This window comes from Cyprinodon variegatus, unplaced genomic scaffold (genome assembly GCF_000732505.1).
Source record: "Cyprinodon variegatus isolate N-32 unplaced genomic scaffold, C_variegatus-1.0 Scaffold174, whole genome shotgun sequence".
In the NCBI taxonomy this organism is placed as follows: domain Eukaryota; kingdom Metazoa; phylum Chordata; class Actinopteri; order Cyprinodontiformes; family Cyprinodontidae; genus Cyprinodon; species Cyprinodon variegatus.
The window spans coordinates 582,318-605,773 of record NW_015150627.1 but is presented as its reverse complement, the minus strand read 5'-3'; the positions used below and the strand labels follow the sequence as shown (position 1 = coordinate 605,773).

The window sequence follows — 23,456 nt, the reverse complement described above, 5'->3', positions numbered from 1 at the left end:
TTGGATAAAAAAGGAGTCTTTGAGGCCACACTGTAAAACATAACAGTCGGGCAAAAAACTATTTAGTAAGAATGTCCTGATACAACTTTTTCAGTCCGATATGATACTGATGTAGCCTTGGTAATGATCAATACAGATATCAACCAGATACGATATCTGCACGAATCATGAACAATTTTATCACATATATTACAGTGTAGCATATTAGAAAAGATTTGATCAAGTGTTATTACTCAAACTGAATATTGGTCAACAGAAATAGCTATGAAGAGAACTAACCCTTTTATTATTAACCGGGGGTAACTTCACTTGTACACAGCGACTGATAGACGTGCAGTGTTTTATCAGCTTGTTGATATCACAGGTTTTAGATCCAGGCTGAAATATTTGGATATTCATTTTTGGCTGATATTGGACCGATTTTATATATCAGCTCGGGATATCCCTAGTGCTTGTGCAAGCTATCCTACTGAAAAAATCAGAGATGTCTGAAGTTTTCATCATAAGTACATCCCTACTACAGTAGGAGAGACAAATGAGAAAAGAAAAAAAAATCCAGGATTTTGAATTAAGTTCTTTTAAATAATAGTGGAAAATAGGTATTTGCTCATCAGCAAACAAGCAAGATCTCTGGCCATCTCAAACCTGTAACTTCCTATTTAGGAAACACTTTTGTCTTTCACTTTTTACCTGGATTAACAGCACCTGTTAGAATTCATTAAATATATATATAAAATACACCTGCCCCTAGCCTCAAACAGTCAGAATCTGAACTCAACGATGGCCATGATCGAAGGGCTGTTAAAAGACACTAGGAAGAACGTTGTAGACCTGCACCAGGCTGGGAGAACTGAATCTACAATAGGCAAGCAGGCTGCTGTGAAGAAATCAACCGAGTTAGTGACAGAGGGGAAAGGGTTTTTTCATTTATGAACCTCATGGACAGACTTCAGGACCCAGACGACTGTTACAAAACGTTTAAAATATAAATTTTGCTATAAAAAACGGGACCTTTACAGAAGTAATAAACAGGGCCATGTATTGTGAAATTTTTAAGCCAACCCTCCTTCCATCAATGAGAGCAAAGCTGGGTCATCTAGGATGATGATAATTCCAAACACACCACCCTGTTAACGAAGGAAAGTCCCTAGCCGGACTCCAGACTTCAAATCCATAGAAAAGTCTGTGTTCCCCACTGATCTTTATTCATTGGATTGCTTATAGCCCAAAAAAAGGGAAGTTACCTGCCGCCATCTTGGCACACCCCAATCTCATGGAGTCAAGCTATAAAAATGCCTACCTGTGTAGCATTTGGTGGCAAAAGCAAGCAGTTTTGTCTCTTTGGAAAGATGTTTCACAGGTCATTTTACAGTCAGTGGATGTACTAACCAAGAAAAAAATCATACATACACCAATGTATCCTATAGTATAGTATGTAGTGTAACATTAGTCTGGCTATCTCGGACCGACTTGAAGACATTGACTGAGCAATTCAGTGAATAAATAGAGATCAGTGGTATTCCCCAGCAGAAGCCCAAAAACATCATGTCATTGCCAACAAACATTATACAACAAAGTATTGAGTTAAACTTTTGTTTTGAACCACATACTTATTCTCCACCATAATATACAAATGGATTCTTAAAAACTATAGTTTATGGATTTTTTTTTCTTCATTATTTGTGTCTTTCAGTTGAAGTGTATCTATCTATTGTAGACCACTCTCATTTTTCTAGTAAACATTTTTTTGCCCCACTCTATAGATGAAGTACCAGTTACAGAGTGTGATTGACCTTCCTTAAGGGGACCTTGTCAATCACATATTGACAACAAAAAAACAGATTGAACATTGCATATGTTCTCAAAATTCATGCTATTTCATGAAAAAATGGGTATGGCTTATGACAGTAGCTATTAGGCAATCTTGCTTTCCCTGCTGCTTCAGATTTTGGCCAGTTCAGACTGTTAAGGTCTCCGTACGGATCTGTTCCCCAGACTTTCTCACCATTTGTTAAATCACAAAAAAAAAAATGTTTGGGAGGGATTTTCATGATTTCATTTTTCAACAGGTATTTGTATTCTTTTCGGCCAGCCATTGTTTTACTTTAAAACATGTCCATGGTTGTCATGACTAAAATGCACTCTCCTGGGCTTCATATGTTTTGTGTACCTTACAACCAACTGAGGCACTTTTAGAGTAATATTGTTAGCCACTCCTGGAAAGGTTCACAATTTTCTTCTCTCCACATATGCATACTGTACATAATTCCTTTTAAGTGATTCTTATAAGCCTCACTGATACCAGGCCTGAGTGTTTTAGCAAAGCTGAACCAAATAATGAGGTTAATCAAATGTATTGACTGATTTAACAAGAGGTACAACTCTTATCTTTCAGTTTTTTATTGAATTGCCTTCTCTATATTGTGTGTTTCATAGCAACAATTTCATGGGTCACCATCTGATCATGGGCTGTTATCTCTGTATGCTTTATAAAATGAAAAACCATGTTTACAGACGAGACCTGACAAATGGGGGGAGGTATGCATCCAGGGGGAAAAGGAAAATGTATAAGTTTGTCTTTCTGTTTTTGGAAAAGGAAATGAATCTAACCAAAAACTCAATTTTTATTTTAATACCAAAGGAAACCTGAATAAATAAAAATAGTACCCTGTGTTTTGTCACCATATTTTCTTACTGAATCCATCCTATCAAACTAAGGCTGGACCTTTTTTTATTTTTTAATCTGGGCAAAGGAGAAAGTGATGATACAAAAGATGAACAGCAAATCAGCTGTGCTAAGATTTTACCACCATTAGATGCACTCAATAACACCACAGACTATGTTTGGATAGTTCAATATTTAACCAGCTCTTCTGTTTACTTGTTTAACTTTCAGCACAGCGGCAGCTACAAGCAAATGCTTCCATGTTCCGTATGCTCAGGCCCCATGCAATATTCTCCCAGCCTGTACACCACCTAAAGCTGCATCTTATTGTGAGGTCAGAAAGGCAGGTGGGGCTTTGCTTAAACCTTAGGCCAGCTGTAACAGGATATGACTCCATAGAGAAAGTTAAGCCTCAGCTGCGCTCCAGCTTCTTTATGACTGGTGGCCAGGCAGCTGCAGGAGGAAGCATAGATTGAAGATCCACCTGGTGAGGGTCTGGATGGAGGACAGGTTAGAAGCAGGAAGAGGTGGGACTGATGATGAGGGATCAGATGCTCAGAGTCATGTTACGAAGCAGCCACTGCTGGGAGCGGCTACCGCTGCAGTCTCTCAGGGTGGGGGCCATCTTGTCCTCCTCAGATGGCATGTCCAAACACTGGTTGCTATTAACGTGGAGCAGTGTGAGGTGCTGAGGAGAGATGAGTGGGAAACAGGTCATTGCCAGTGTAAACTTATTATAAACCTACAAAAATAAACAATAAAAAAACACCCATATAGGAAGCTTTAAATAGAAATAGGAAAGAATTAGATTTGAAATAAAGAACAAGCATGAGAACGAGAGATTAAAACTGTGTCAAATCATTTATAGAAAAATTAGAGAGTGAATGAAGACTGTAAGTGAATATTAATTTTGAAATCTTGCCACAGATTCTCAACAATATGGTACATGTATATATGCAGTTATAGACTTGTAGGTTATACCAGAGAATACAGGCCTGACTACAAAGGCATGTCATTATTTTATATGTTAAAACGTAAACATAAACATTTTCTCTTCCACTGTGTAATTATAAACCTTGTAGCCTCTGACCTGTATGACAACCATGTTGGAGCAAACACAGCTAGGTTTCTAAACTGTGTTCACCTGGAGGAAACCGCTACTACAGCTACCACACCATACCAAGGCCAGGAGGCTGCCAACACCGTGATCACAAAAGAGGTGAAGAAGGATATTGAGGAATTGAAAACTTTGCTTAACATGACAGGTCAGCAACTTGTACTAGTCTCTGAACAACAGAACATTATCGTGGGATTTATGAAGGACTTTTAGAATCTGAGGCTATGTTCACATTGCATGCCTTGATGCTCAATTCCGATTTTTTTTGTGAAATCCGAATTTTTTTTCGCATTGCCGTTGATATTTCCAGATATATGTGACTTGTATGTGATCTCCTGTGTGAACTGCAGTCATACAACGCAAGTGTCCCGCTTGTGCAGTAGAGGACGCAATGACGTTACAGGCCAGCATGCTCTGTGTTTACGGAAGTAAACATGGATGGTAGTGCCGGCGCGAATCTAGCGGTCTTTTCCAACCATAAAAACACAATCTTTTCAATATGTTTAAACATAAATACTGCTCTCAGCATCATCATCTGCCATGGTTGTTGTTTTTCTTGCTGCTTCTGCATAGCAAGAGGCATAATAGTGACCTTTGTCGGGTTTTAATGCTCAAACGACTCTTCTCTCCAGAATAAAAACATTCATGAGAGATTTGTTAATAGAAAAAACAAAGAAAAAAATGCATCTTCCACATCAAAAACCTGTTCTACTCTGTTGCATGTACAGACCACCAAGTTGTAACACCAAACAGTTGAATTGTACAAAGATACAGAAAGCTGCAGATACAAATCATTAATTTTTTTTATGTTTTGTTGTCTTTTTCATTAATGCCACTAAGTTTGTTGCATGTATTTATTGTGATGTTTGTAATTTAAAATGGACCACAGGAGGAGTAGTCTCTACTCTGGTAGAGACTAATGAGGATCCTGAAGTAAATAAGGAAAAAAACTAAATATAAACCACTTTTTGTTGGTGCATAACATAACAGACTAATATAGCACATTTATATTTGGTTTTTATGGATGTAATGCGACAAAAAAAAACGTTACAAGGACTTAAATGTCACTGGATGTGTATCCAGGATATTTAAAATGATATTTTCATTTCAAAATATATTTGTATATAATATATATGTGTTTTGATAAATATGGACCCAAAATTAACAAAGATACACACAGGCCATATCATACATCACAGGCCAATTGTGGCTTCATCTACCAAAATAAATTGGCCTTAACCCAAGCTGTTTCAGAATCTGTCAGAATGAGATCAGCAGACAAATACTGATTAATAAACCTGCTTCATAAAATATATATCTCTGGAAAACTGATGATGTCTTAATACCATTACGTTGCTTCTGAATCCGAACATTCAGTCCCGCTGTGGCAGCTGGGATTTAACTAAGACTCCAGAATAGAAGCTGGCCTTCCTTCATCAGTCTAATTATTGTGTTTCTCTCCCACTGTTTGTCCCCCTCTCACCCGTCAGTCTCCGTCTGTCTGCTGCTCTGTCAAGTTAGCTGGAGGAGCCAGGTGACAGAACCAACTGAAAAAAGACCCACCTGTTGTGATGAAATGAACCTGTACACCTCATCAATGTGTGCCACAAGACAGAAGCCATACAGCATGAAGGCAGCAGAGATGACTTCCCCACCCCAACAACATAGAGCTCTCAGTGGTTTTAAATTAACCGTTCATGTTCACCTTCTCAGATGTAAGATGTTCTCCGCTAACCCCCAGATTCCACATCCACCATCAACACTCCGCTCTGCCCTGCTCACGTACTAACTATTCCACATTCACCGCTACTCATCCGCACGTCACGGTCCACGTGCGTCTTCTTCGTCCTTCAGTCAAAATATGGAGCCAAGCTATTTTTTGCCCTGCTCCAGCCAGGTGAAGATCCGCAATTGCAATCGCACCAAACAGGAAAAAGAATGTTGAGAAGATCCGGTTTGTCAAATTAACATAGTAACAACAGCTCCATAACTGCAAATTACAGCAGAATTGTTCTATATTCCCAAAAACTAAGCCTGTTTAATCAAATTATTTGATGCAAACTATTGTTAGTTAGGGCGGCAGTGGCGTTGGATGTAGGAGTTTGCCCTGAAATCGAAGGATTGACGGTTCAAGCCCCAACTCCGACTTTCGGTGTTGTTGTGTCCTTGGGCAAGACACTTTACCTGCATTGTCTAATGATGGTGGTCAGAGGGCCCGGTGGCGCCGGTGTATGGCAGCCTCGCTTCTGTCAGTGAGCCCCAGGAAAGCTGTGGCTACAATGTAGTCACAGCTGTCCATGAGTGTGTGCGTGAATGGGTGAATGACTGAATGTAGTGTAAAGCGCTTTGGTCAAGTCTCCTGACTTGAAAAAGCGCTATATAAATACAGGCCATTTACCATTACCATTTATTGGTACTTCAACATTACAGGAAGCAGATTTCTCATCTTGATCAAAATATGTACTTCATACAAAGAGGCTTAAAAGTTTAAACAAATCCAGTCACAACTTTCAAGAGCGCCTCTCACAACATCAAAAGAAACTTCTTATCGCAGGCATGGATGAATAGATGCAGAGAAACATTGAAAACCTGTAGGACAGCAGCCCTCAAGCCCGACTTTGAACATGCTTGCTGTAGATAAACAGTTCCATCCCAACTGACTTGGTTGGCAGCTCCTGATCTAAGCCGAAAGGAGAGCTGTTCTCAGTGTAACCCAGTAGAGCTTAGGTATAGTGGGTTCACTGGTGCGTAAGAAATTGTGCTTTTGAGTATAAAGCCGGTCAGTCAGGGGTAGAGTAGATCAAGCTGAAAATGTTGTGGTCACCTGCAGATAACCCAGCGCATCAATTGCAGTGACCCAAATCAAGACATTTCAACATCTCAAAGGTCCAGCAAAATGATTTTAGAGGAAGCAGAGAGGTTGTAAATCGGTACTAGAAGGAAACTGTTTTACCATTTTGAGGGGATTTCAACCTCCACTCTCATCTAACAATCATTGTTCATATATATTAGCAGCCTTTTGCCCTGCAAACCTCAAGTGAATGTAGGCATTGTTCACCTTCATCACCCGATTTATCAATATTGGGTATTTATTGTATGGCTTTCAGCAATAAATCGAATACAGATTATTTGCAACATTTTCATTTCAGGCTTTAATTCAATTCCAAAATTTCCACAGCTATAATTACAATGTTTTTAATTTTCATCTGATGTGTGCAGTTTTTTATTTTAACTGTACATGTAGCAGAGGATCGATAAACAAGAGCGCTGATTGGGATTTAAACCAGCTGTTCTAATACTGAAACATTTTTTTTTCTCTGTAAGTCTTAAGACCATACAATGCATTGTAGGACATACTTTTTCATCAATTTAACATAATACTATATAGAATAGTAAATCTGACCTTTTCAATTGCTGTTTTAGAATTGGACATTTTTTCTATCAGAAGATCAGAGCTTTTAAAGAAACAGATTTTGAGATTTGTGCATCTCTGGTTAGAAGAAATCATGACAGTAAAGTAAACATTTTGCACACCTATGCTGAAAATGCAACAATGACATACAGCTCTTTAATGTATAAAATATAATTTATGAATATCTTCCACTGTTGTTGAAATATCAGTAGATATAACTCCAGATTTAGCAGTCTGAGTGAGCAGCCCTATCTTGGGAGACATCCTCAAGGAACATGAAGTAAAGCACATGTGATGGACTACAATACTCAGTCTGCGATTGCCACAGCTTTTTTCAATCCTAAGATAGAGACACACTGTAATTGTTCATTAAAACAAGATTGTGGCTTGGCCGTTGACAGAGGATATCCAGACTAATGAGCTCGCAGAGGCGCTCAGGCCTTGTTTGATCTCAAGCTATAAAACACAGGGACCTGTATTTCTCTGCCCAGATACAATGATGTGCACACACACACACACACACACACACACACACACACACACACATACATGTGTATGTTTCCTGAAGAGCACAGTGCAGACTGCCCAACAAGGCTTATTTGTTCTGAGTGACAACAAAGAGCAGGTGGCACACGATCCCTCACACCTGCCAAAAACACTGGAAAAAAGAACAAAGCAGTGTCTTTATTTAGAAAAAGGAAAAAAAAAGATAAAAATAAAAATGATATAATCCTGACATAAAAGAAAATGGTTTTCTGTAGCTTCTGAGAATGAGAAGCTGCAATACCAGTAGAAAGACCTTGAAATGAAATGCCATAATATTTCTACTGAAGCCTGTCTTGTAAAGCCCAACGCAGTTTCTGCATGCATGTGACTTTGTCAGACAAAATATGCCAATGCTATTATTATTAGCATGGATATTAGAATGTTATTTAAAGCAAAGACTGACTACTTTAGTTTAAAAGTAGAAGTTTAAATTAACCCTTCAATCTAGAGAAAACAATGTATGGTTAATTTTTTACAGCTACAGTAACAACAAATGTTGGCATTATAGAATTACAATGAAGATTTATCCTGACAATTATTAAAGGATAAGCAGATTACAGAGCAAAGATAAAGTGTCATGATTTTGGTGCTGATGGCTGGCTTGATTGTTCATTTCATTCACCTGTCTAGCTCTGCCCTGTTTCTCATCACTGCTCATCTGATCCACTTGCTCCTGCTTCTATAATTATTTATAATTGAACTTTATTGATCTCACACTGGAGAAATGTACCTCTGCATTTAACAGATCCCCTTGGGGAGCACTGGGCTGCCATTGTGAAGCGCCGGGGGAGCAGTGAGGGGTTAAGGGTCTTGCTCAGAGACCCAGAGTGCAGGCTGTTGGGATTGAACCAGGTACTTGAAACCCTCTCAGAGCACAAGCGCACTGCTCTGACCACTAGACCAACACTCCCCCTAACTGGGGGGGGGGGGGGGGTAGTGACTCACACGTTCCTATTCATCAGATAATGGTGGTAACTAACCTGTAGGGTTGGGAATTGCTAAAATTTTCACAATTTCGATTCCCTTTTCGGTTCTGTGAAACGACTCGATTCTCTTATCGGTTCTTGTCACTGTCATCTAAATCTAATGGAGAAGGCATCCATTTAATGAAAAAGCATTACTGTACAATTTCGAGAAATAAACTCATCTCCCCCTAATTTAAATAAACAAGTGTCACCTTTCTCTCGCTCCCTGAACTACGGAGCAACTTCGTAGCATGTTTTGTTACATCCATTGCAACAGCTAGAATCATGTAAGAATTCCAGCTACCAGTAGTTCTAATTAAACATGCTAGCAATGAAGGGCTGGATTAACGAGAAAGGCACACTCCCTTAAAAACCCCTAAGAGAGGTAGAAATGGCATATGATTTACTAGGAACCACATTAAGCACAACCAGTGATATAAAAATAGCTACTTACCACCAGAGTTGCCTTCCCTGCTGGTCGTAAATTTAGCTTCTGTCCGGAAGCATCAAAAACACGGCATTCGTTAAAATGTATGCCATCTCGTGTGCGCAGGTGTTTCTGCACGTTGGATATATTTCCTCCCACGGATGTAATTGCCACTTTGCAATGATTGCACAACGCTTTGTTGCCATCTTTCTCTTCCTTAAAATGAAGCCATCGGTTTACCCGATGGGATGCCTTTTTTTTTTTTCTTTTCTAGACTTACGCCTGGTCACGTCGTACTTGCTTACTGAAACGTGACTGGAATCGATAAGAGAATCGTTAAGCGAGCTGCCAAACAGTGCAATGGTTTTATATCATAACCATTTGATTGAGAACATGGCGAGCGAGCAGCAGCTTCTGGTGGTAAGGTTTCGAAAATTTAAGATTTGTCATGATTCAGCTCATAAATATCACCGCTATCAACAGAATGTGGAAAAACTGCATCAAAGATATTGTTGCTCATGAGGCTTTAACCAAGTTTTAAATGGCTGCGTTTTCCAATTCCTCATGTTGTGTGGTGTTGTCAGCTTGTCAAATACGCCTCCCCACCGGAAGCCAGCCACAATGGGGGAAAGCCGCACAGAGTATAAATGCTGCAAACTCTGTGACAGCCGGCTCTTTTTCCACACGGAATGGCCATGCGTCAAGCATAATGAGCCCTTTACCCCATTTTCATTAATGCCTGGGGCATCTCTATCCTGGAAGTAGAATTATAAGGCTATTATTTAGAGAGATCCTTTTTTAATTCTAAGATATTGTAATGGCAAGAGTCATCAGTAGAGATGTATTGCAGTGGAGGTCAGGGAAAATGTTTTGCATTAAATGAAATCCGACTAAGTGTGGAGGTCCTGTCCTTAGCTCAATTATTTCATTCCGGCTTTAAGGCAAATAAAACTCCCATCCGAACCTCTGAGCAAATGAAACAGGGCCTCCAGAGCAAGTTACTGAGCGTGTGCACAGCTGAGGCCAGCTAATTAAATGAGTACTGCTTCGAACCATCCTTTCTGTCACCAAGCAGCACACTACACTTACACTGAGGCAAAAGACTCACTGTGAAAAACTAGCAGACTGACTTATTTTCTTTTTCCTTTCTTCTTTCCCACCACTATTTTATCTCAAGGCAGAAGCAGCAATTGCTCATTTGCTTTAATGGTGCCTTGCTGTTGAGTATGTGTTTCCTTCTTCTCAGGGCACTGCCAAAAGTAACTCAGAGTGCGAACAACAAATCAGGCCATCTAACAGCGTGTCACTTTGCTGCCATGTCTTCGACACACACAACCAGTTCTGAGAGCTTCTAGCCCAATTTATGCTGCCTTGACACAAAAACTATGTCATGCTATATGCTTTGGTCTTTGAGTCACCAAGGTCTAGAAGTCTGAAGTGCAAACTGGAGGTAAGTCCGCATAGCAGAATAGGCTATTGAGAAAATTACAGGGGCGCAAAGGTGGGAAAATAACAACCCTGTCATGAAAGGAGAAGCTAAGCAAAGCATCTCTAACAGCTATGTAAATAAGTAGGCAGAGTGGTGAAAAGCCCATATGATTAGAATTCATAGCTTTTACAATCTGAACATGGCACACATTGTGCACAGCTGCTTCAGGCCAATAAGAGAGCCATCTGAGTGTCCAGAGCAATGAAAAGGTAGCTGCACAATGAAGGATCACTTCAAAGAACTTGTAAACAATGGTAGACCCATTTCAATCATGTGTGCTGGTAGATAATCAACTAAAAATAAACACATCCTCCTACGTTTCAAACATCACTCACCAGGCGTGGGCAGACCAGGACGCAGCCAGTGAATATTCACATCAAAATAAAACATTTATGCTAGAAATAAATGTCAAATGAGATCTAATTTAGCATGAAGTCTAGCTAAAGGTCCTGCAGATAGCATCTTATACACTGAAGCATCTTGACGGGACATCTGTCATTGCTTAATGTGCTTCTGCCCCGTCTTCATGGATTCCCTCTGAAAGGTCACCAGTGAAAGCTTTTTAATACCTCCTAGAACAATCTGCATCCGCATTCTACGACCCGAAAGACGCACAACATGTTCTAAATCCATCTGCTCTTCCTGCAAAAGAGCAAGAAGGCAAAATATCTAAAAGCACTATCTACTATGGAGGCATCTAAGGGCAGAAAATATCTAATATATCTACACTAAAGCTACAGTTGGATCACCAATGCTATTTTAGCTTTAGCTCATGCTCACCTCATGCCACCCCCACCGCTGCTCCAAAAGAGCAAAGTATTTAAATAATATAATCGGTGGGGCTGAAGTAGAGGTGCCTAGCGACCTCCAGGCGGGTGTAGTTGTGGAGGATCCAGGCCTGTAAGGGGCTGTTGTTACAGTACTCCACGGTGGGGCCATAGGTGCCATCCTCCAAACGGCTGATGGTCAGGCATGATTGGGTGATGATGTGGAGGAAGGTGTGTTTCTGCACGGATCCAGAAAGGAAGAGGGACACATGGTTTTTGAAAGTAGGGAAGGTAATTATTTATACCAAGAAATTGGAGTGTCAGTTTTCACAGTACATGTAGATTTTCTTTATGTTTCCGTCATACATTTCTCATTAAACCAGACCAAAGACCAGATGAACACTGGATGAACACTAATATATCTACCAAAACTTATAAAAACTATAGAGAACCAACACTTGAGGTGAACATATCTGAGCCAAGCTACCTTTTTAACATCCTACATTCATTTTTTAAAATCTGTCAACAGGAAAAAAGAACTACAATTTATTTTGATTAATTTGTGTATGTATGTATTGGTATGTATGCTCAAACAGTTGCATACAGGGTATTATTGTTGGAAATACTACTTCTTTAATGAGCTAGAAACAGTACATATAACAAAATAATTTAACCTAATCAGATTTTATTGCTTTAAGAATAATTTTAATCAAAAATTGTTTTCTTGATGGAATTGAAATGTTTTTATTGTTTTGGTTTGTTTTAATAAAAAATGGCATACCGGTAGTTAAAGTTTTCTTTATCCTGATGAATAATCAACAGAAAAATCTAGTAACAATAAAACCTTTCAAAAAGTTGATTTATGTCTTGCATGCTTCCCATTTTGCTTTGATGATTTATTCTTTCTTAAAGGCAACTCTTTGTATTTGAAAGACCCCTTCCCATCATCTTTAGCTCCTGGAAGATAATCAGATTGGAATTCTGGCTTGACCAATCCAAAGAGATTATACATTATTTAGTAAAAAGAAAGATTTTGGTCAAATGTAAAGATTACGTGCATTAACCTGAATCTGGCTCAACAGTAGGTAAACAAATGGCTGTAATTAAGTTTGCTCATATTTGAATAATTGCTCATAACTGCTCATATTTAAATAATTTAAACATAAAAACCTTAAATAAAATCTGCATTTTGGAGTTATAAGTTTGTATTTCTCTTAAACAAAATAATGTATATATATATATATATATATAATGCAAAAATGGTGAATAAAGTGGCATGTTGACAGAATTTTAACAAAAAAAAAGGGACGATTTCCAAAAAAGTTATAACACTTCAATTATGGCAAAAGCATCATAACATTTCAAATGAGAAGAAGCCATATTTTTCAAAGGAAACACAGGAGTATCAGAAACTAAATATAAGAAAGTGAGCTGATGAGCAAATTAATATTTCAGGGTTCTCCAGCGACCAAACATTCAGTCCTTATCAGTCACACCTGGGCTAAAAATAACCCTGAATCCCCAATAGTGTATACCAGTATGAAAGACTGGTTTGCTTTATTCATTATTTATTCAGACTTTTTTTTCCCACTTTAAGAAAGCGCCCTGAGCACATGTCGTAATTAAAGAATTCCTCATGGGGTTTGATCAGTGCGTGATGGAAATGGCCTGTGGGCTTCTTTGCCTTGCCATATTGACACGCAAGCCATGTGACAAGTCAATCACTCACAGATTAGACTGCAGGACCTTTAAAGCATGTCCCCAATGATTTCAAAATGCATAAATAGTTAAAACAAAAATGGTTTTTGGAGTTGTATAAGCTGATATCTTTTTGACCAGTCAGGCAACAAGGCTTAAGAAGGCTTAGGGGGGAATATTTTTTACTTTTCCCATGAGCATAAAATGCCATGTTGTGTCTTTAACACAACATCTGATTCCTCATTCGACTGAATATTAAATTTACATTTTTCACAGACAGGAGTATACAGTAAAATGAAACTTTAGTGTTTGATATCCAGTGTGAACCAATGTCATTCATCTTGCTGAACAAATGAAAGTTCTAAAATAGATGTGCAATTGTGTAATTTAAAATCTGTATTTTCTCTAGTGTGTAGAACATGGTGACAAAAGACCCCTAATGCACACAGATGTTAACTTTTTTTAAAGCATTCTTAGTGTATTTTAATCATTTAGATTTTAAGAGGTTATGTTTGATTTTTAAAGCAATGTTTGCAAAAAAATATGTGTTTTTGTATCATTATTTGCTTCCAATATCTTGATCAACAGAGAAAATAAAAGGTTCAATTTAAGTTGTTTCATAAAAGAAGATTTTTACAGGTTTTTGGCCTGTTGAGAATTTCTAATTAATAACATTCAGATGTAAAGAGCTTCCCGTATAGATTTTTAGTTCAATCCTTAGAACCTGTGATTCTCTATGGTCACCACAGGCTATCACAGCACTGGGAGCACAGGATACGAGTTAATCTATTGGAAGTTAAAGGATGGAGAATTTAGACAGCTTACCTCAAAATCATACTCCCACTTGCCAACATACTATATGAAATGAGAGAAGATGAGAGGAGACACAGCTGCTGGATGGAAATAGCAACTCAACACTGTGCGGTGTAAAAAAAAAATATAGAAAACAAAAAACAACGCCATCTAGTGGCAGAAAAAAAAATGTACTCCATTTTCTATTGCTTCTACAGTTTTTCTCTGTTGCTTTAGTACATTTATCAGATGAAAAATTGCTAAGTTGTTAAAAGCTACTTATTAAATCTTCACATTCTTGTGTCTTTGGGCACAAAAGCAGTTTCTTTGAACAAGTTGGAATTGCTTTGGAACATTCATGCAAATATTTATGTACAGTTGAGCTGTTTTACCACATTATTAGTCGCGCTGTTTCAATGTTATGTTCAGCAAAATACATTATATTGGGTCCCTCATAGTCTCATCCATCACAACATTTAGGCCTTAGTTCATCATATAAATAAGTTGTCATAATATGTCAAGCTTATATTTTTATTTTAATTAACTTCTGTTCTAAAACTGTCCTTAATTTGCAAAAACCCAAATTCATATGAAGCTTGAATTTTACTAATGGAGAGAAATTTTGAAGCAATAGATCAACCAGTAATCGGAAACAGCCTAAGTGTGCATCACATGAACCATCAACTGGCAAATATACAGTCGGAGCTCAACACAATGTGACAATGTCTGATAAATGGAGAGGGAAGGACTTGAATGGGGTCAACGACAAGCAAGAGGATGAAGGGTGAAGCTGCATAGCAGAGAAGAGGGAGGAAGAATCAGAGGAAGCAGAGGACATATGAGAGTTCCTGATGAGATAAAAGCCACGATTTTAGAACACCTTCTCAATCATGTGCTCACAAGTGGCAGGGGTTGGTCAAAGGGTGCAGTCATATGCTTATAGAAGAAATGTGTCATTCAGACGTTTTATCAACATAACAGGTATGTAATTCCTAGCTTTATCAACAGTTTTCCCTAAGGAGACCATCCTGAATCCAAATTTTCAGTTTTGTTTTTGTTCTTTATAGTGCTGTCTTTTCCTTTCTATGGTGCAATAACCCAGTCAGTCAACAAAGCACAGTACAAACAGTAAAACTGTAAATCAGAATATTGTCCAGTTCCTTGCAATCGACTCTATACGTATGATAAACTATCAGTTATAACTAATCATAAACAGAAGTCCAGCAATAGTTCATAAGAAAATCCCTCCAGAATACACTAGAAACATCATTTTACTGTCTAATAAACAGAGTGAGAAAATGACTTTTATTCAGATGGCACCAACATGTTTACAGACAGATTTTTAGTTTTGAAAGATGAGACAACCTTTTGCAGGTAATCAATGGTGTTTTGCTTTGTGTTCAAATTGTTTTGAGAAATGCACAAACTATCTAACAAAAGTTGAGGATGATTCAAGAAATGTAGCAGAGCAACAGAAAATATGGTGTAATAATAACCCACTCCTTTAAATTTAAGGGGAAAAAATCATCAGGGGCCAGATGGACCACCTACAACTGCTTCATTTAGTCCCTGCAGTAAACACAGATCCTACCTCGGTGTCGTACTCAAACATCTGGTTTCCCTTCATGTGGTGACACTTGAGCATTTTGACGGGTCCGTTAAGCCTGGAGACATCCAAACAAAGGTCATCCGTCCGGATTTCTTTATCCGCTGTATATGAAAAGACCTGGGGGTTGCAACATGAAGATTAAAGACAACTAATTTCATTTAAAATATTGACTTTTGGCTGCAGTGGAGAGTTTGAATACATTCAACTGGAACAAAGTACTTTCTAGGCTGAGAAAAGTCATTTTAAATGTTCCTTCAACTGCAGGTGTGAAAACAAACCTTTAACAGGTTTTATCCCGCTAAATGAAGCCCTTCATCTTTGTGTATTTAAAAAGTGCATCAGTTGTTTTTTTTTCATGATGTTTAAAAATGAAGAAAAATTGTTATACTAAATAATCCAAATGCCATGTATATATTATTTCAATTAGATTTATTTTTCTAAAGATTTTTACAGCTAGAACCAACTTCAAAACACTATCATACATCTGAAGGATCTGTAGAAATTACCACAGTCATTTCTATTTGTTAAATGCCAAAATAATTAGAGAACTTTTTGTCACACTCTCCATATTCTGGTCATTTTGAACACAAAAATTACTCAGTTTTTAAAAATTTTGGAAAATGCCTTAGACTTATAAGCTTCTGCTTAAATCAATTTGAGTTTTTTTTTTTTTAAACTTGTGGCATCAAGTAAATCTTAATTTGTTCTCATGTGACATCTATGTTATGTTATATATTCCCTAAGTAATATTTCCTGATGCCAGATGTGTACAAATGACAACATCCAGTACTCAAAATGTTCAGCAAAGATACTCCATCAGGAAGAACATTATATGGGAACATTGAAAAACATGAATTTAAAGTCAGGCTAATAATGCTTCTTAATGCAGCTGATGAAAAATTAAGTAAGAAGCGCCTTACTAAACAGGTTTGCAGAAAAACTATGAAATCAATATGCATCTTCAGTAGAGTCAGACATTTTATTAACCATTCCTGTATGTTGAAGTTATATTATGTTTAAAATATTCACATTTTATTGCAATTGTGCGTGGGTGCTACATGTCAATCATATCTTCATAAGATTTTCATTCATTTAAGAGATTTTTATAAATAATGAATTTCTCAAATAGCCTCTCCTCATATGCTCTTTTTATAAAAGGCAACATTTTGTCCATATTTAATGGGGACATATATTGTATATGTCTGTTTATGTAAAAATGTGTGCATTTAATTACCGATTTGCCAATAGTTTTTCCATAGCTTATTAAAATATTCTTTTGAGACTCAAACCTATTTAACAAGACATTCTGGGGATTTATGCTTATCATTATGCAGCACATTTTAAATATTTTAAATATAGAGGACCTTTTATTTGGACAATACTACCACCAGCTCTTCCATCCATAACTACATATTTTTCTTATAAAAGTTATGCTAATCACAAATTGCATATAACATGCATATTTAATACATTTGATATACTGACTTGTCTTTTTGTGTTGCTGTGAATTATTACATTAGCAGAGGTGCCTTATAAGAGCCTAGGGCCTTTTTAACCTTTCCTTTAAACTGTGTATTATTGTTGTAAAAATTTTTGTATGTGAAAATAAATCTAAATCTAAATGGACAATGAACCTTAGCAATGGGCCAATATTCTAGAAAACGATCGGGTAGAAATTTTTTAAGAAATAACCAAGAAAAACAATTAAAAGGTGAAATAAAATAATCTCTCTCATCATTGCGGTTTATAGCAAATGGAAATCTTTTTTTACGGACCACTGAAGGCATATTTCTTTTATAATACGCTGCTGCTTCATGGATAAATTACAGTAGATGGTGGACAGCTGGGAATCTGGTAGGTGATGGAAGGAATGTTGGTGAGCATTTCTGATTTACATCTGATATAAATGACATGAATACATTCTAACAAGTCAATAAAAATAAAAAGCTATAGAATTTTAAAAGTGGCAATTTTTTATGAATTAAAAAAATGACATGTAATAATGCGATATATAGAATGTTTACAAGATAACCAGTGTTTTCCCTGAACAACATGTATAAAAGGCTGTATCTAAACCTGCTGTATCTAAAAATAAAGTTGCTCTCTCACCTGGTTGCCACCCATGCCATGACAGTTGAAAAAGCCAACTTTCTCATTCTCCTTCCGTCCCATGTTGTCCACACACTGGTTTGTCTCCACATTTCTGATCTGTAGGCAGATGCATAACAGGAGTTTTTTGTTTTGTTTTATTCTTTATTATAATCAAGAAAATTAACCTCTGTCCACTGTCCTGTCTTCAATTATTCTACCATTCAAAACAACTACTTTTAAAACCATCATACTGAAAACTTTATATTGTCCTCTAGTTGGTTAGTTTTGTAATTTTAAACTTCTCAATTAAGTTAACAGGTCAAAGATTTGAATACATCTTCCTGTTAGAAAACCAAAGATAGACATCTGATGGTGGCAGTGATGGAAGCCAGCTCCAACCCAGATCTGTCAGGAGCATTTATCAAACTGGAAATGTAATTTCTTTGATAAAACATAAGAAAATTAAGTATATTCAAGCTGTTTAGCAAAACTAATAAGATGGGGCTACAGGTAAATCAACACTTCATGCACTTTTATTGCCATTTTCTCCCCTTTCTATGGGATTTGCTTCCTTTTAAAGAGGAATTTCATGCATGCACACTGACATGAATCGCATGTAAATTTATATATAAATTTGGCTTTCTAGAACTGGAAGAGCAGCAGACAGAGTGCACCTATAGACATGACCTCGATCTCTCTGTGGACTGAATGGCTTCAGATAATTAGTGCAAGGTCTATGGAGGCATGGGCAAAAAAATCGTAGTATAAATGTTTCTGTTTATATTTCCTTTTTCATTATCTAAAATAAAACATACATAACTTTACATTAAGAATACAGCTGTTGTCTTTGATATACCACATCACAACTTAGGCTCATTTTCCAACCCACTGATCACAATTGTATTTGAATTACTGACATTTCCCTTTCCAAAGGCCATCTCACCTGTTCAGCTTGTAATTATTCATAGCCATGGTAGATTAGCTGAACATTAGAGTGAAGGTAGGCTGGCTTTCCAATCTCAAAAACTAAAAAGAAAAATTTATGATAATTAATCAAAATTATGAGTAATAACACCCAGAAAGAAGGTCAATAAAAAATTATATGCATTTAAATATCTAATGGTAATTAAGAAGGATAAAAATATTTTTTGAAAATATTGCAGAACCAATTTTTAACTGCGAATTTTTCTCATTCATTTGTAAAAAATAATTTTGGTTTAGATATCAATTTAATATTTTTGAAAGAAACTGAAGATATCAAAATGTAGTATCATTTATTATGATAAGAAGAGTCTTAAATCCTATAAATCTTGCATTATTTTTACAGTAATCTAATCACCCCAGTTTGGCACTCTTTCCTTTAAGGATTTGCAGAACAGACAATAAAGCGTGGTTAAAATTCTGTGTAAAAAAATACACAGAATAGTTAAAACAATAACTCTCTGCTTTTAAATGCCTTAATGGTTTCTATGAGGTGTTAAAACATGTCGTAACATCAAATGTAAGAAAGTAATAGAAAACGCTGTCACCATATCGTTATTGACTGTGGAAAAAATTAAAAATAAGATTAAAAATAAATAAAAATAACACAAAGAAACTGTTTACGAAATGTGTAAACCCCAAAATTTAAAATCAGTGTTCTTTCCTACACCATAAAATAAAGTTTTAATCAAAAATACATTATATTAAAGGAGCAATACTGCCGTAAGTGCTGAGTTTTGAGTTGCCCATGTTATCAAGTCCTCTTATGGCTTCTAATTGACTCAGCAGTATCTTTAACTGCTGCATTTGTAGCTCTTAACAACTAAAACGACACAGTTAAGAAATACTAAACCCAGCATTTACAGCTGTTACAAAAAGGCTGATAGTGTTACTTTAATGGAGATCCAGCCTCACAGAAGTCTGGCTAAAAGAAAAATTGCGACAAGAGGTGAAATAAACAAACTCATCTTTTTTAAAGTGACATGCAAGCAAAAAGTAATGGTGAAAAATCCTCCTATCTTCAGCTGTTAGAGGATACTAAGCCGTTTTATTCACACTACCTTTTAAATGGCTATTTAAGGCAATTTAGGGCTATAATGACTATAACAAACTCTGCATTGGAACAGACATGCATAAAAAAAGGCAAATCGGGTTACTAAAAGTTAGCAGGGGCTTAAACTTGTAATATCTTGCTAACTAAAAAGGTCTTATCTTAGCTGAAGATCAGATACATTGGTTCCCCTGCGACAGACACACTTTATTTATTTTGATATTTAGAAATAAAGACATTTTTAAAAATGGGGTTTTACTAGCAGAGCTGAGATCAGATACATAAAGTTGACCTCAATTCCTCATTATGCAAAAAATAAATCTGCAAATGTCTCAAAGATCAGTGGAGCAACCATCCGAGCGTTGTTTGTTACAGGTGCTCAATACCAACGATCAGGCGTGTCTACTTTTATCTTTTTTCTTAATCTTTTCTTTGTTTCACAGAATTTCCCATTTATCTCATAGTAATATTGTCTCTTTGAAAACACTATACACAGCACCATCGCAGTTAATCAGAAATCAAACCTAAAGTTAAAGTATTTTCGGATTTTAATTCATAAAGTGAAAATTTCACTATGTATGTATATATGTATATAATAGTAGTTTCTTTTTTTATCTAATTAAATAAGACCAATAAAAATAATTCTAAAATAGATATAAATCAGGAAGGACTCATGACTTGAAAATGTACTCAGCATGCAGTCAATGAGACCGTGGGAAGGAGGGTGAGCCACAGAAGGTTGCTGCTGAAGAAACTGGGTTCTCAGAGTGCAAATTAGAATATCTTCCCAGATTTCCTTTTTTGCTTTTTAACCTGAATTTTCTCATTTTAGGATATTGCTATTTTATAAATAAGCACACAATGCTTTTCCCTCCTTAGGTGTCTTTTTTTTCTCTTTTCATGTATAAATCAACTTTCAAAATCTTGTTAATTTTCACATCATTTACTCTGGTATGTACCTGTAATCGTTCTTCTATCTTATACTTTTGCCACTGTCACTTTTGAATTGCTTCACTCTGGGACAGTACAAGTTGTTTCTATTCCATTAAAGCAAAGGTTTAGTGGAAGGAAAAAATTTGGTACCAAAGCTTTCAGAGGACTATGATGCAAAATTTCACAAATAAAAACTTTAACCTTTATAGGCCAAGTTACCATTTTTGATCAATTGCATTTAAACCAATTAGATGAGCGGCTGAATGATATACTACCTACTGTGAATTAAGTTGAATGAAACAAGTCAAGAAAAAAGGGGTAAAAAGCTAATTAAAAAGGTAAAACGTAAAATTAAAAAGTTAAGAAGCCTAGTTAACAATAAAATTTAGCTTTATAAACTAAAAAATTTAAGTGTCAGTATCAGCATTAATGCCTCTAAGGTTATGTTGCACCCAAAAAAAAATGTTTCTTTCACTCTGAGTGTTTTGCATGAATTTCTTTTAGAAGCACTTTTGTTTTTGTTTTTTAGGGCAAGTTTGAGTTTCTTGTTATCACATTGACATTCATTTTTGCCATCAGAATATCCATATTTTTTTAATGTTACAAAGGTAATAAGGTGTTGTCCTGGATTCCAATAACACTATTGGCTTGAAATTTTGATTTTTAAAGTATTTCACTGATTGCCCTATAAAGTGTTAAGACCTAGGGAAAATTTCAGGACTCAGGACACAACCATTTTATTCCTTGTGTTAAACCAATCCTTAACCAGAATTAGGATTGGTTTGATTGTTGCTTGGAGGTGTAATATCTTCCTTTCTGATATCTCCCATTGTATTTAGAAATAGGAGTCTGGGCAGAGTGGCAAAGAATCCCAGTTGTCTCTGAAAACCCTCTGTGACAATTAGAGGAGCCATATGATCGGCTGGTATTGGTTCACTAGGCTGCATTAAGTCTAAAGTCCCTGCAGCAGTTAACCATGACATTTTGAAACACCTCATGCTTTCCTCTGCCAACATGATTTATGGAGAGGCTTATTTTCGGAGGTGTAATAAAAAGGAAGATGAGAGACACCAGATTCAGCAATGCAGAGATGCAGTTTTAAAGCGAGTTTCAGGGCGCATGAGTCGAGCCACTGGTTGACTGCATCCATGGCACACTGAATTTCAAAACTAATTCCTGCAAAATTAGTTCTTAGTAAATACTGATTATATAAACTGTATAACAAATACAAAACTTTTTCTTTTAATGTACCTTATGTATTATTGTAAATTAAGAAAAATACATAAATTAGGGTTTTCCATTAGCCAACAAAAAATGTATTATTGCTATGTATGTAATACATTTATGAACAAGTGTAACACTTTGATTTCTAATACTGATATAAATTCACTTTTTGAAGATATTCCCATTTTTATGAGAGGAACCTGTATCAGACAAACTGCAGACAAAAAACAAACAAACTACAGAATTAAAGTACGCGGGTCCTCATACTTCACCAAGTGAGTAGTATCTTCTTGGGATCTGGGAGTCTGGATAGATGTTCTCTAGATACCAGGAAAATGGTTTGCACCTCAAGGCCTCTCTAAGAGCTTTGCGGGAGGAGACGTCTCCATAGTCCACCCGCATCACACCTGCAGGGGCCAAGAGAGGAGATATACATATTTATTCAGAGCAGGCCATCAGGCTGAATCATATTTCCCAGCTCTGTTTTCTTGCATCACCATAAAGAAACACAAGAGGGCCTCTCCTCACCAACATGTCAGCCCTTAAAAAACGTGTTTGCCATGTGGGTAATTAGAGGAGGATTTCCTTTTAAGTTATGCATCATTAACCTGCCTCCTGGGCCTATTTTACACATAGACATCTACCAAACAGCTGCACTGTTTAGGTTAATGCTGCTCTCAGAAATAGGCTTTAAGCTGCCAAATAAAAACAGCCTGATGTATCAGCGCTGTTGAAACTGAAAAGAAGGGAAGGATTAGACAGCAACTGGGCACAGACACAAACACATCGAGCAGATGGTTTGTCTTGCAGTGCCTCTTGAGGAGCCATAGCTCACGTGCGGATAGATACGGGGTGGTAATTTATTATGAAAGAGCTTGATTGCAAAGGAGGGAAAACAGCACTTCTTTTTCTTTAAAACAGGCACAAGAGTGTGACCATAAACTGAGTGCTGCAAAAACCAATCAAATAGAAAGGGACAAGCACATTCATGTACCAACCAAATGTTAACAATTGAGATATATTTATAGTCATTTGAAAAAAACATTTATACTGCTTGATTCTTGATAAATTAGAACAACAAATAGTATTTTACTGAAATTATAGTTGCAAGGCACTGCCATCATAAGCGCATTTATTTTAGAAGCTGCAGTTATCCACAGTTAAAGCAAGAGGGAACCCCAATGTAAAAAGAAGTCCTAAAATGTGTTAGACGACGTGCAAGGGACACCGCAAACGTGGTGCTGTGTTCAGATGAGATAATTTTTTGTTACAAATGTAAAATACTCTATAGCTGAGGTCTTCAACAGGGGGTCCGGGACCCCTAGGGGGTCCACAGAGGTACTGCATGGGGGTCGCGAAAGTTTTGGTTCATTGAACATTTTTTTTATATCCCTCCCTGAAGTTTTTTCCACTATTGAACTGTCTTTAAATCCACATTAACATGGATTCAACACACTGTAGTAAACAGATAAATGGAGGCAGAAGATGTCTTTCAGTCATCAATGCACACATTCAGCACCACACAGGAGCTCTTTCAAGCTGGGGGCCGTTTCATTCACAACACCTGTCCCATCAACCAGGACTCAGAATCAGAAATAATCCCAGGGAGAAATTACTTTTGTTACATTACTCCATCTGTAATAGAGTGACCATAGGACCAGTGTGATATAACACAATTTCATATAATTT

At 36.8% G+C, this 23,456-nt stretch overlaps 1 protein-coding gene across 2 annotated transcripts in view; it reads right to left on the bottom strand.

The window, feature by feature from the left end:
• Positions 1-2,095: 2,095 nt before the first annotated feature.
• galnt13 (polypeptide N-acetylgalactosaminyltransferase 13) overlaps positions 2,096-23,456 on the bottom strand; it is a 61,822-nt gene continuing 40,461 nt past the window's right edge. The window contains exons 9-13 of one of the 2 annotated variants that reach the window (XM_015378510.1): positions 22,035-22,174; positions 17,597-17,695; positions 15,470-15,604; positions 11,402-11,627; positions 3,252-3,353 (exon numbers count right to left, since the gene is read on the bottom strand). In XM_015378510.1, the coding sequence (XP_015233996.1) occupies positions 11,442-11,627; positions 15,470-15,604; positions 17,597-17,695; positions 22,035-22,174 (560 nt within the window). In that variant the 3' untranslated portion in view covers positions 3,252-3,353; positions 11,402-11,441. Of the gene's footprint in view, positions 3,354-11,401; positions 11,628-15,469; positions 15,605-17,596; positions 17,696-22,034; positions 22,175-23,456 lie in introns of both variants that reach the window. The other variant, XM_015378511.1, reaches the window with a different exon arrangement.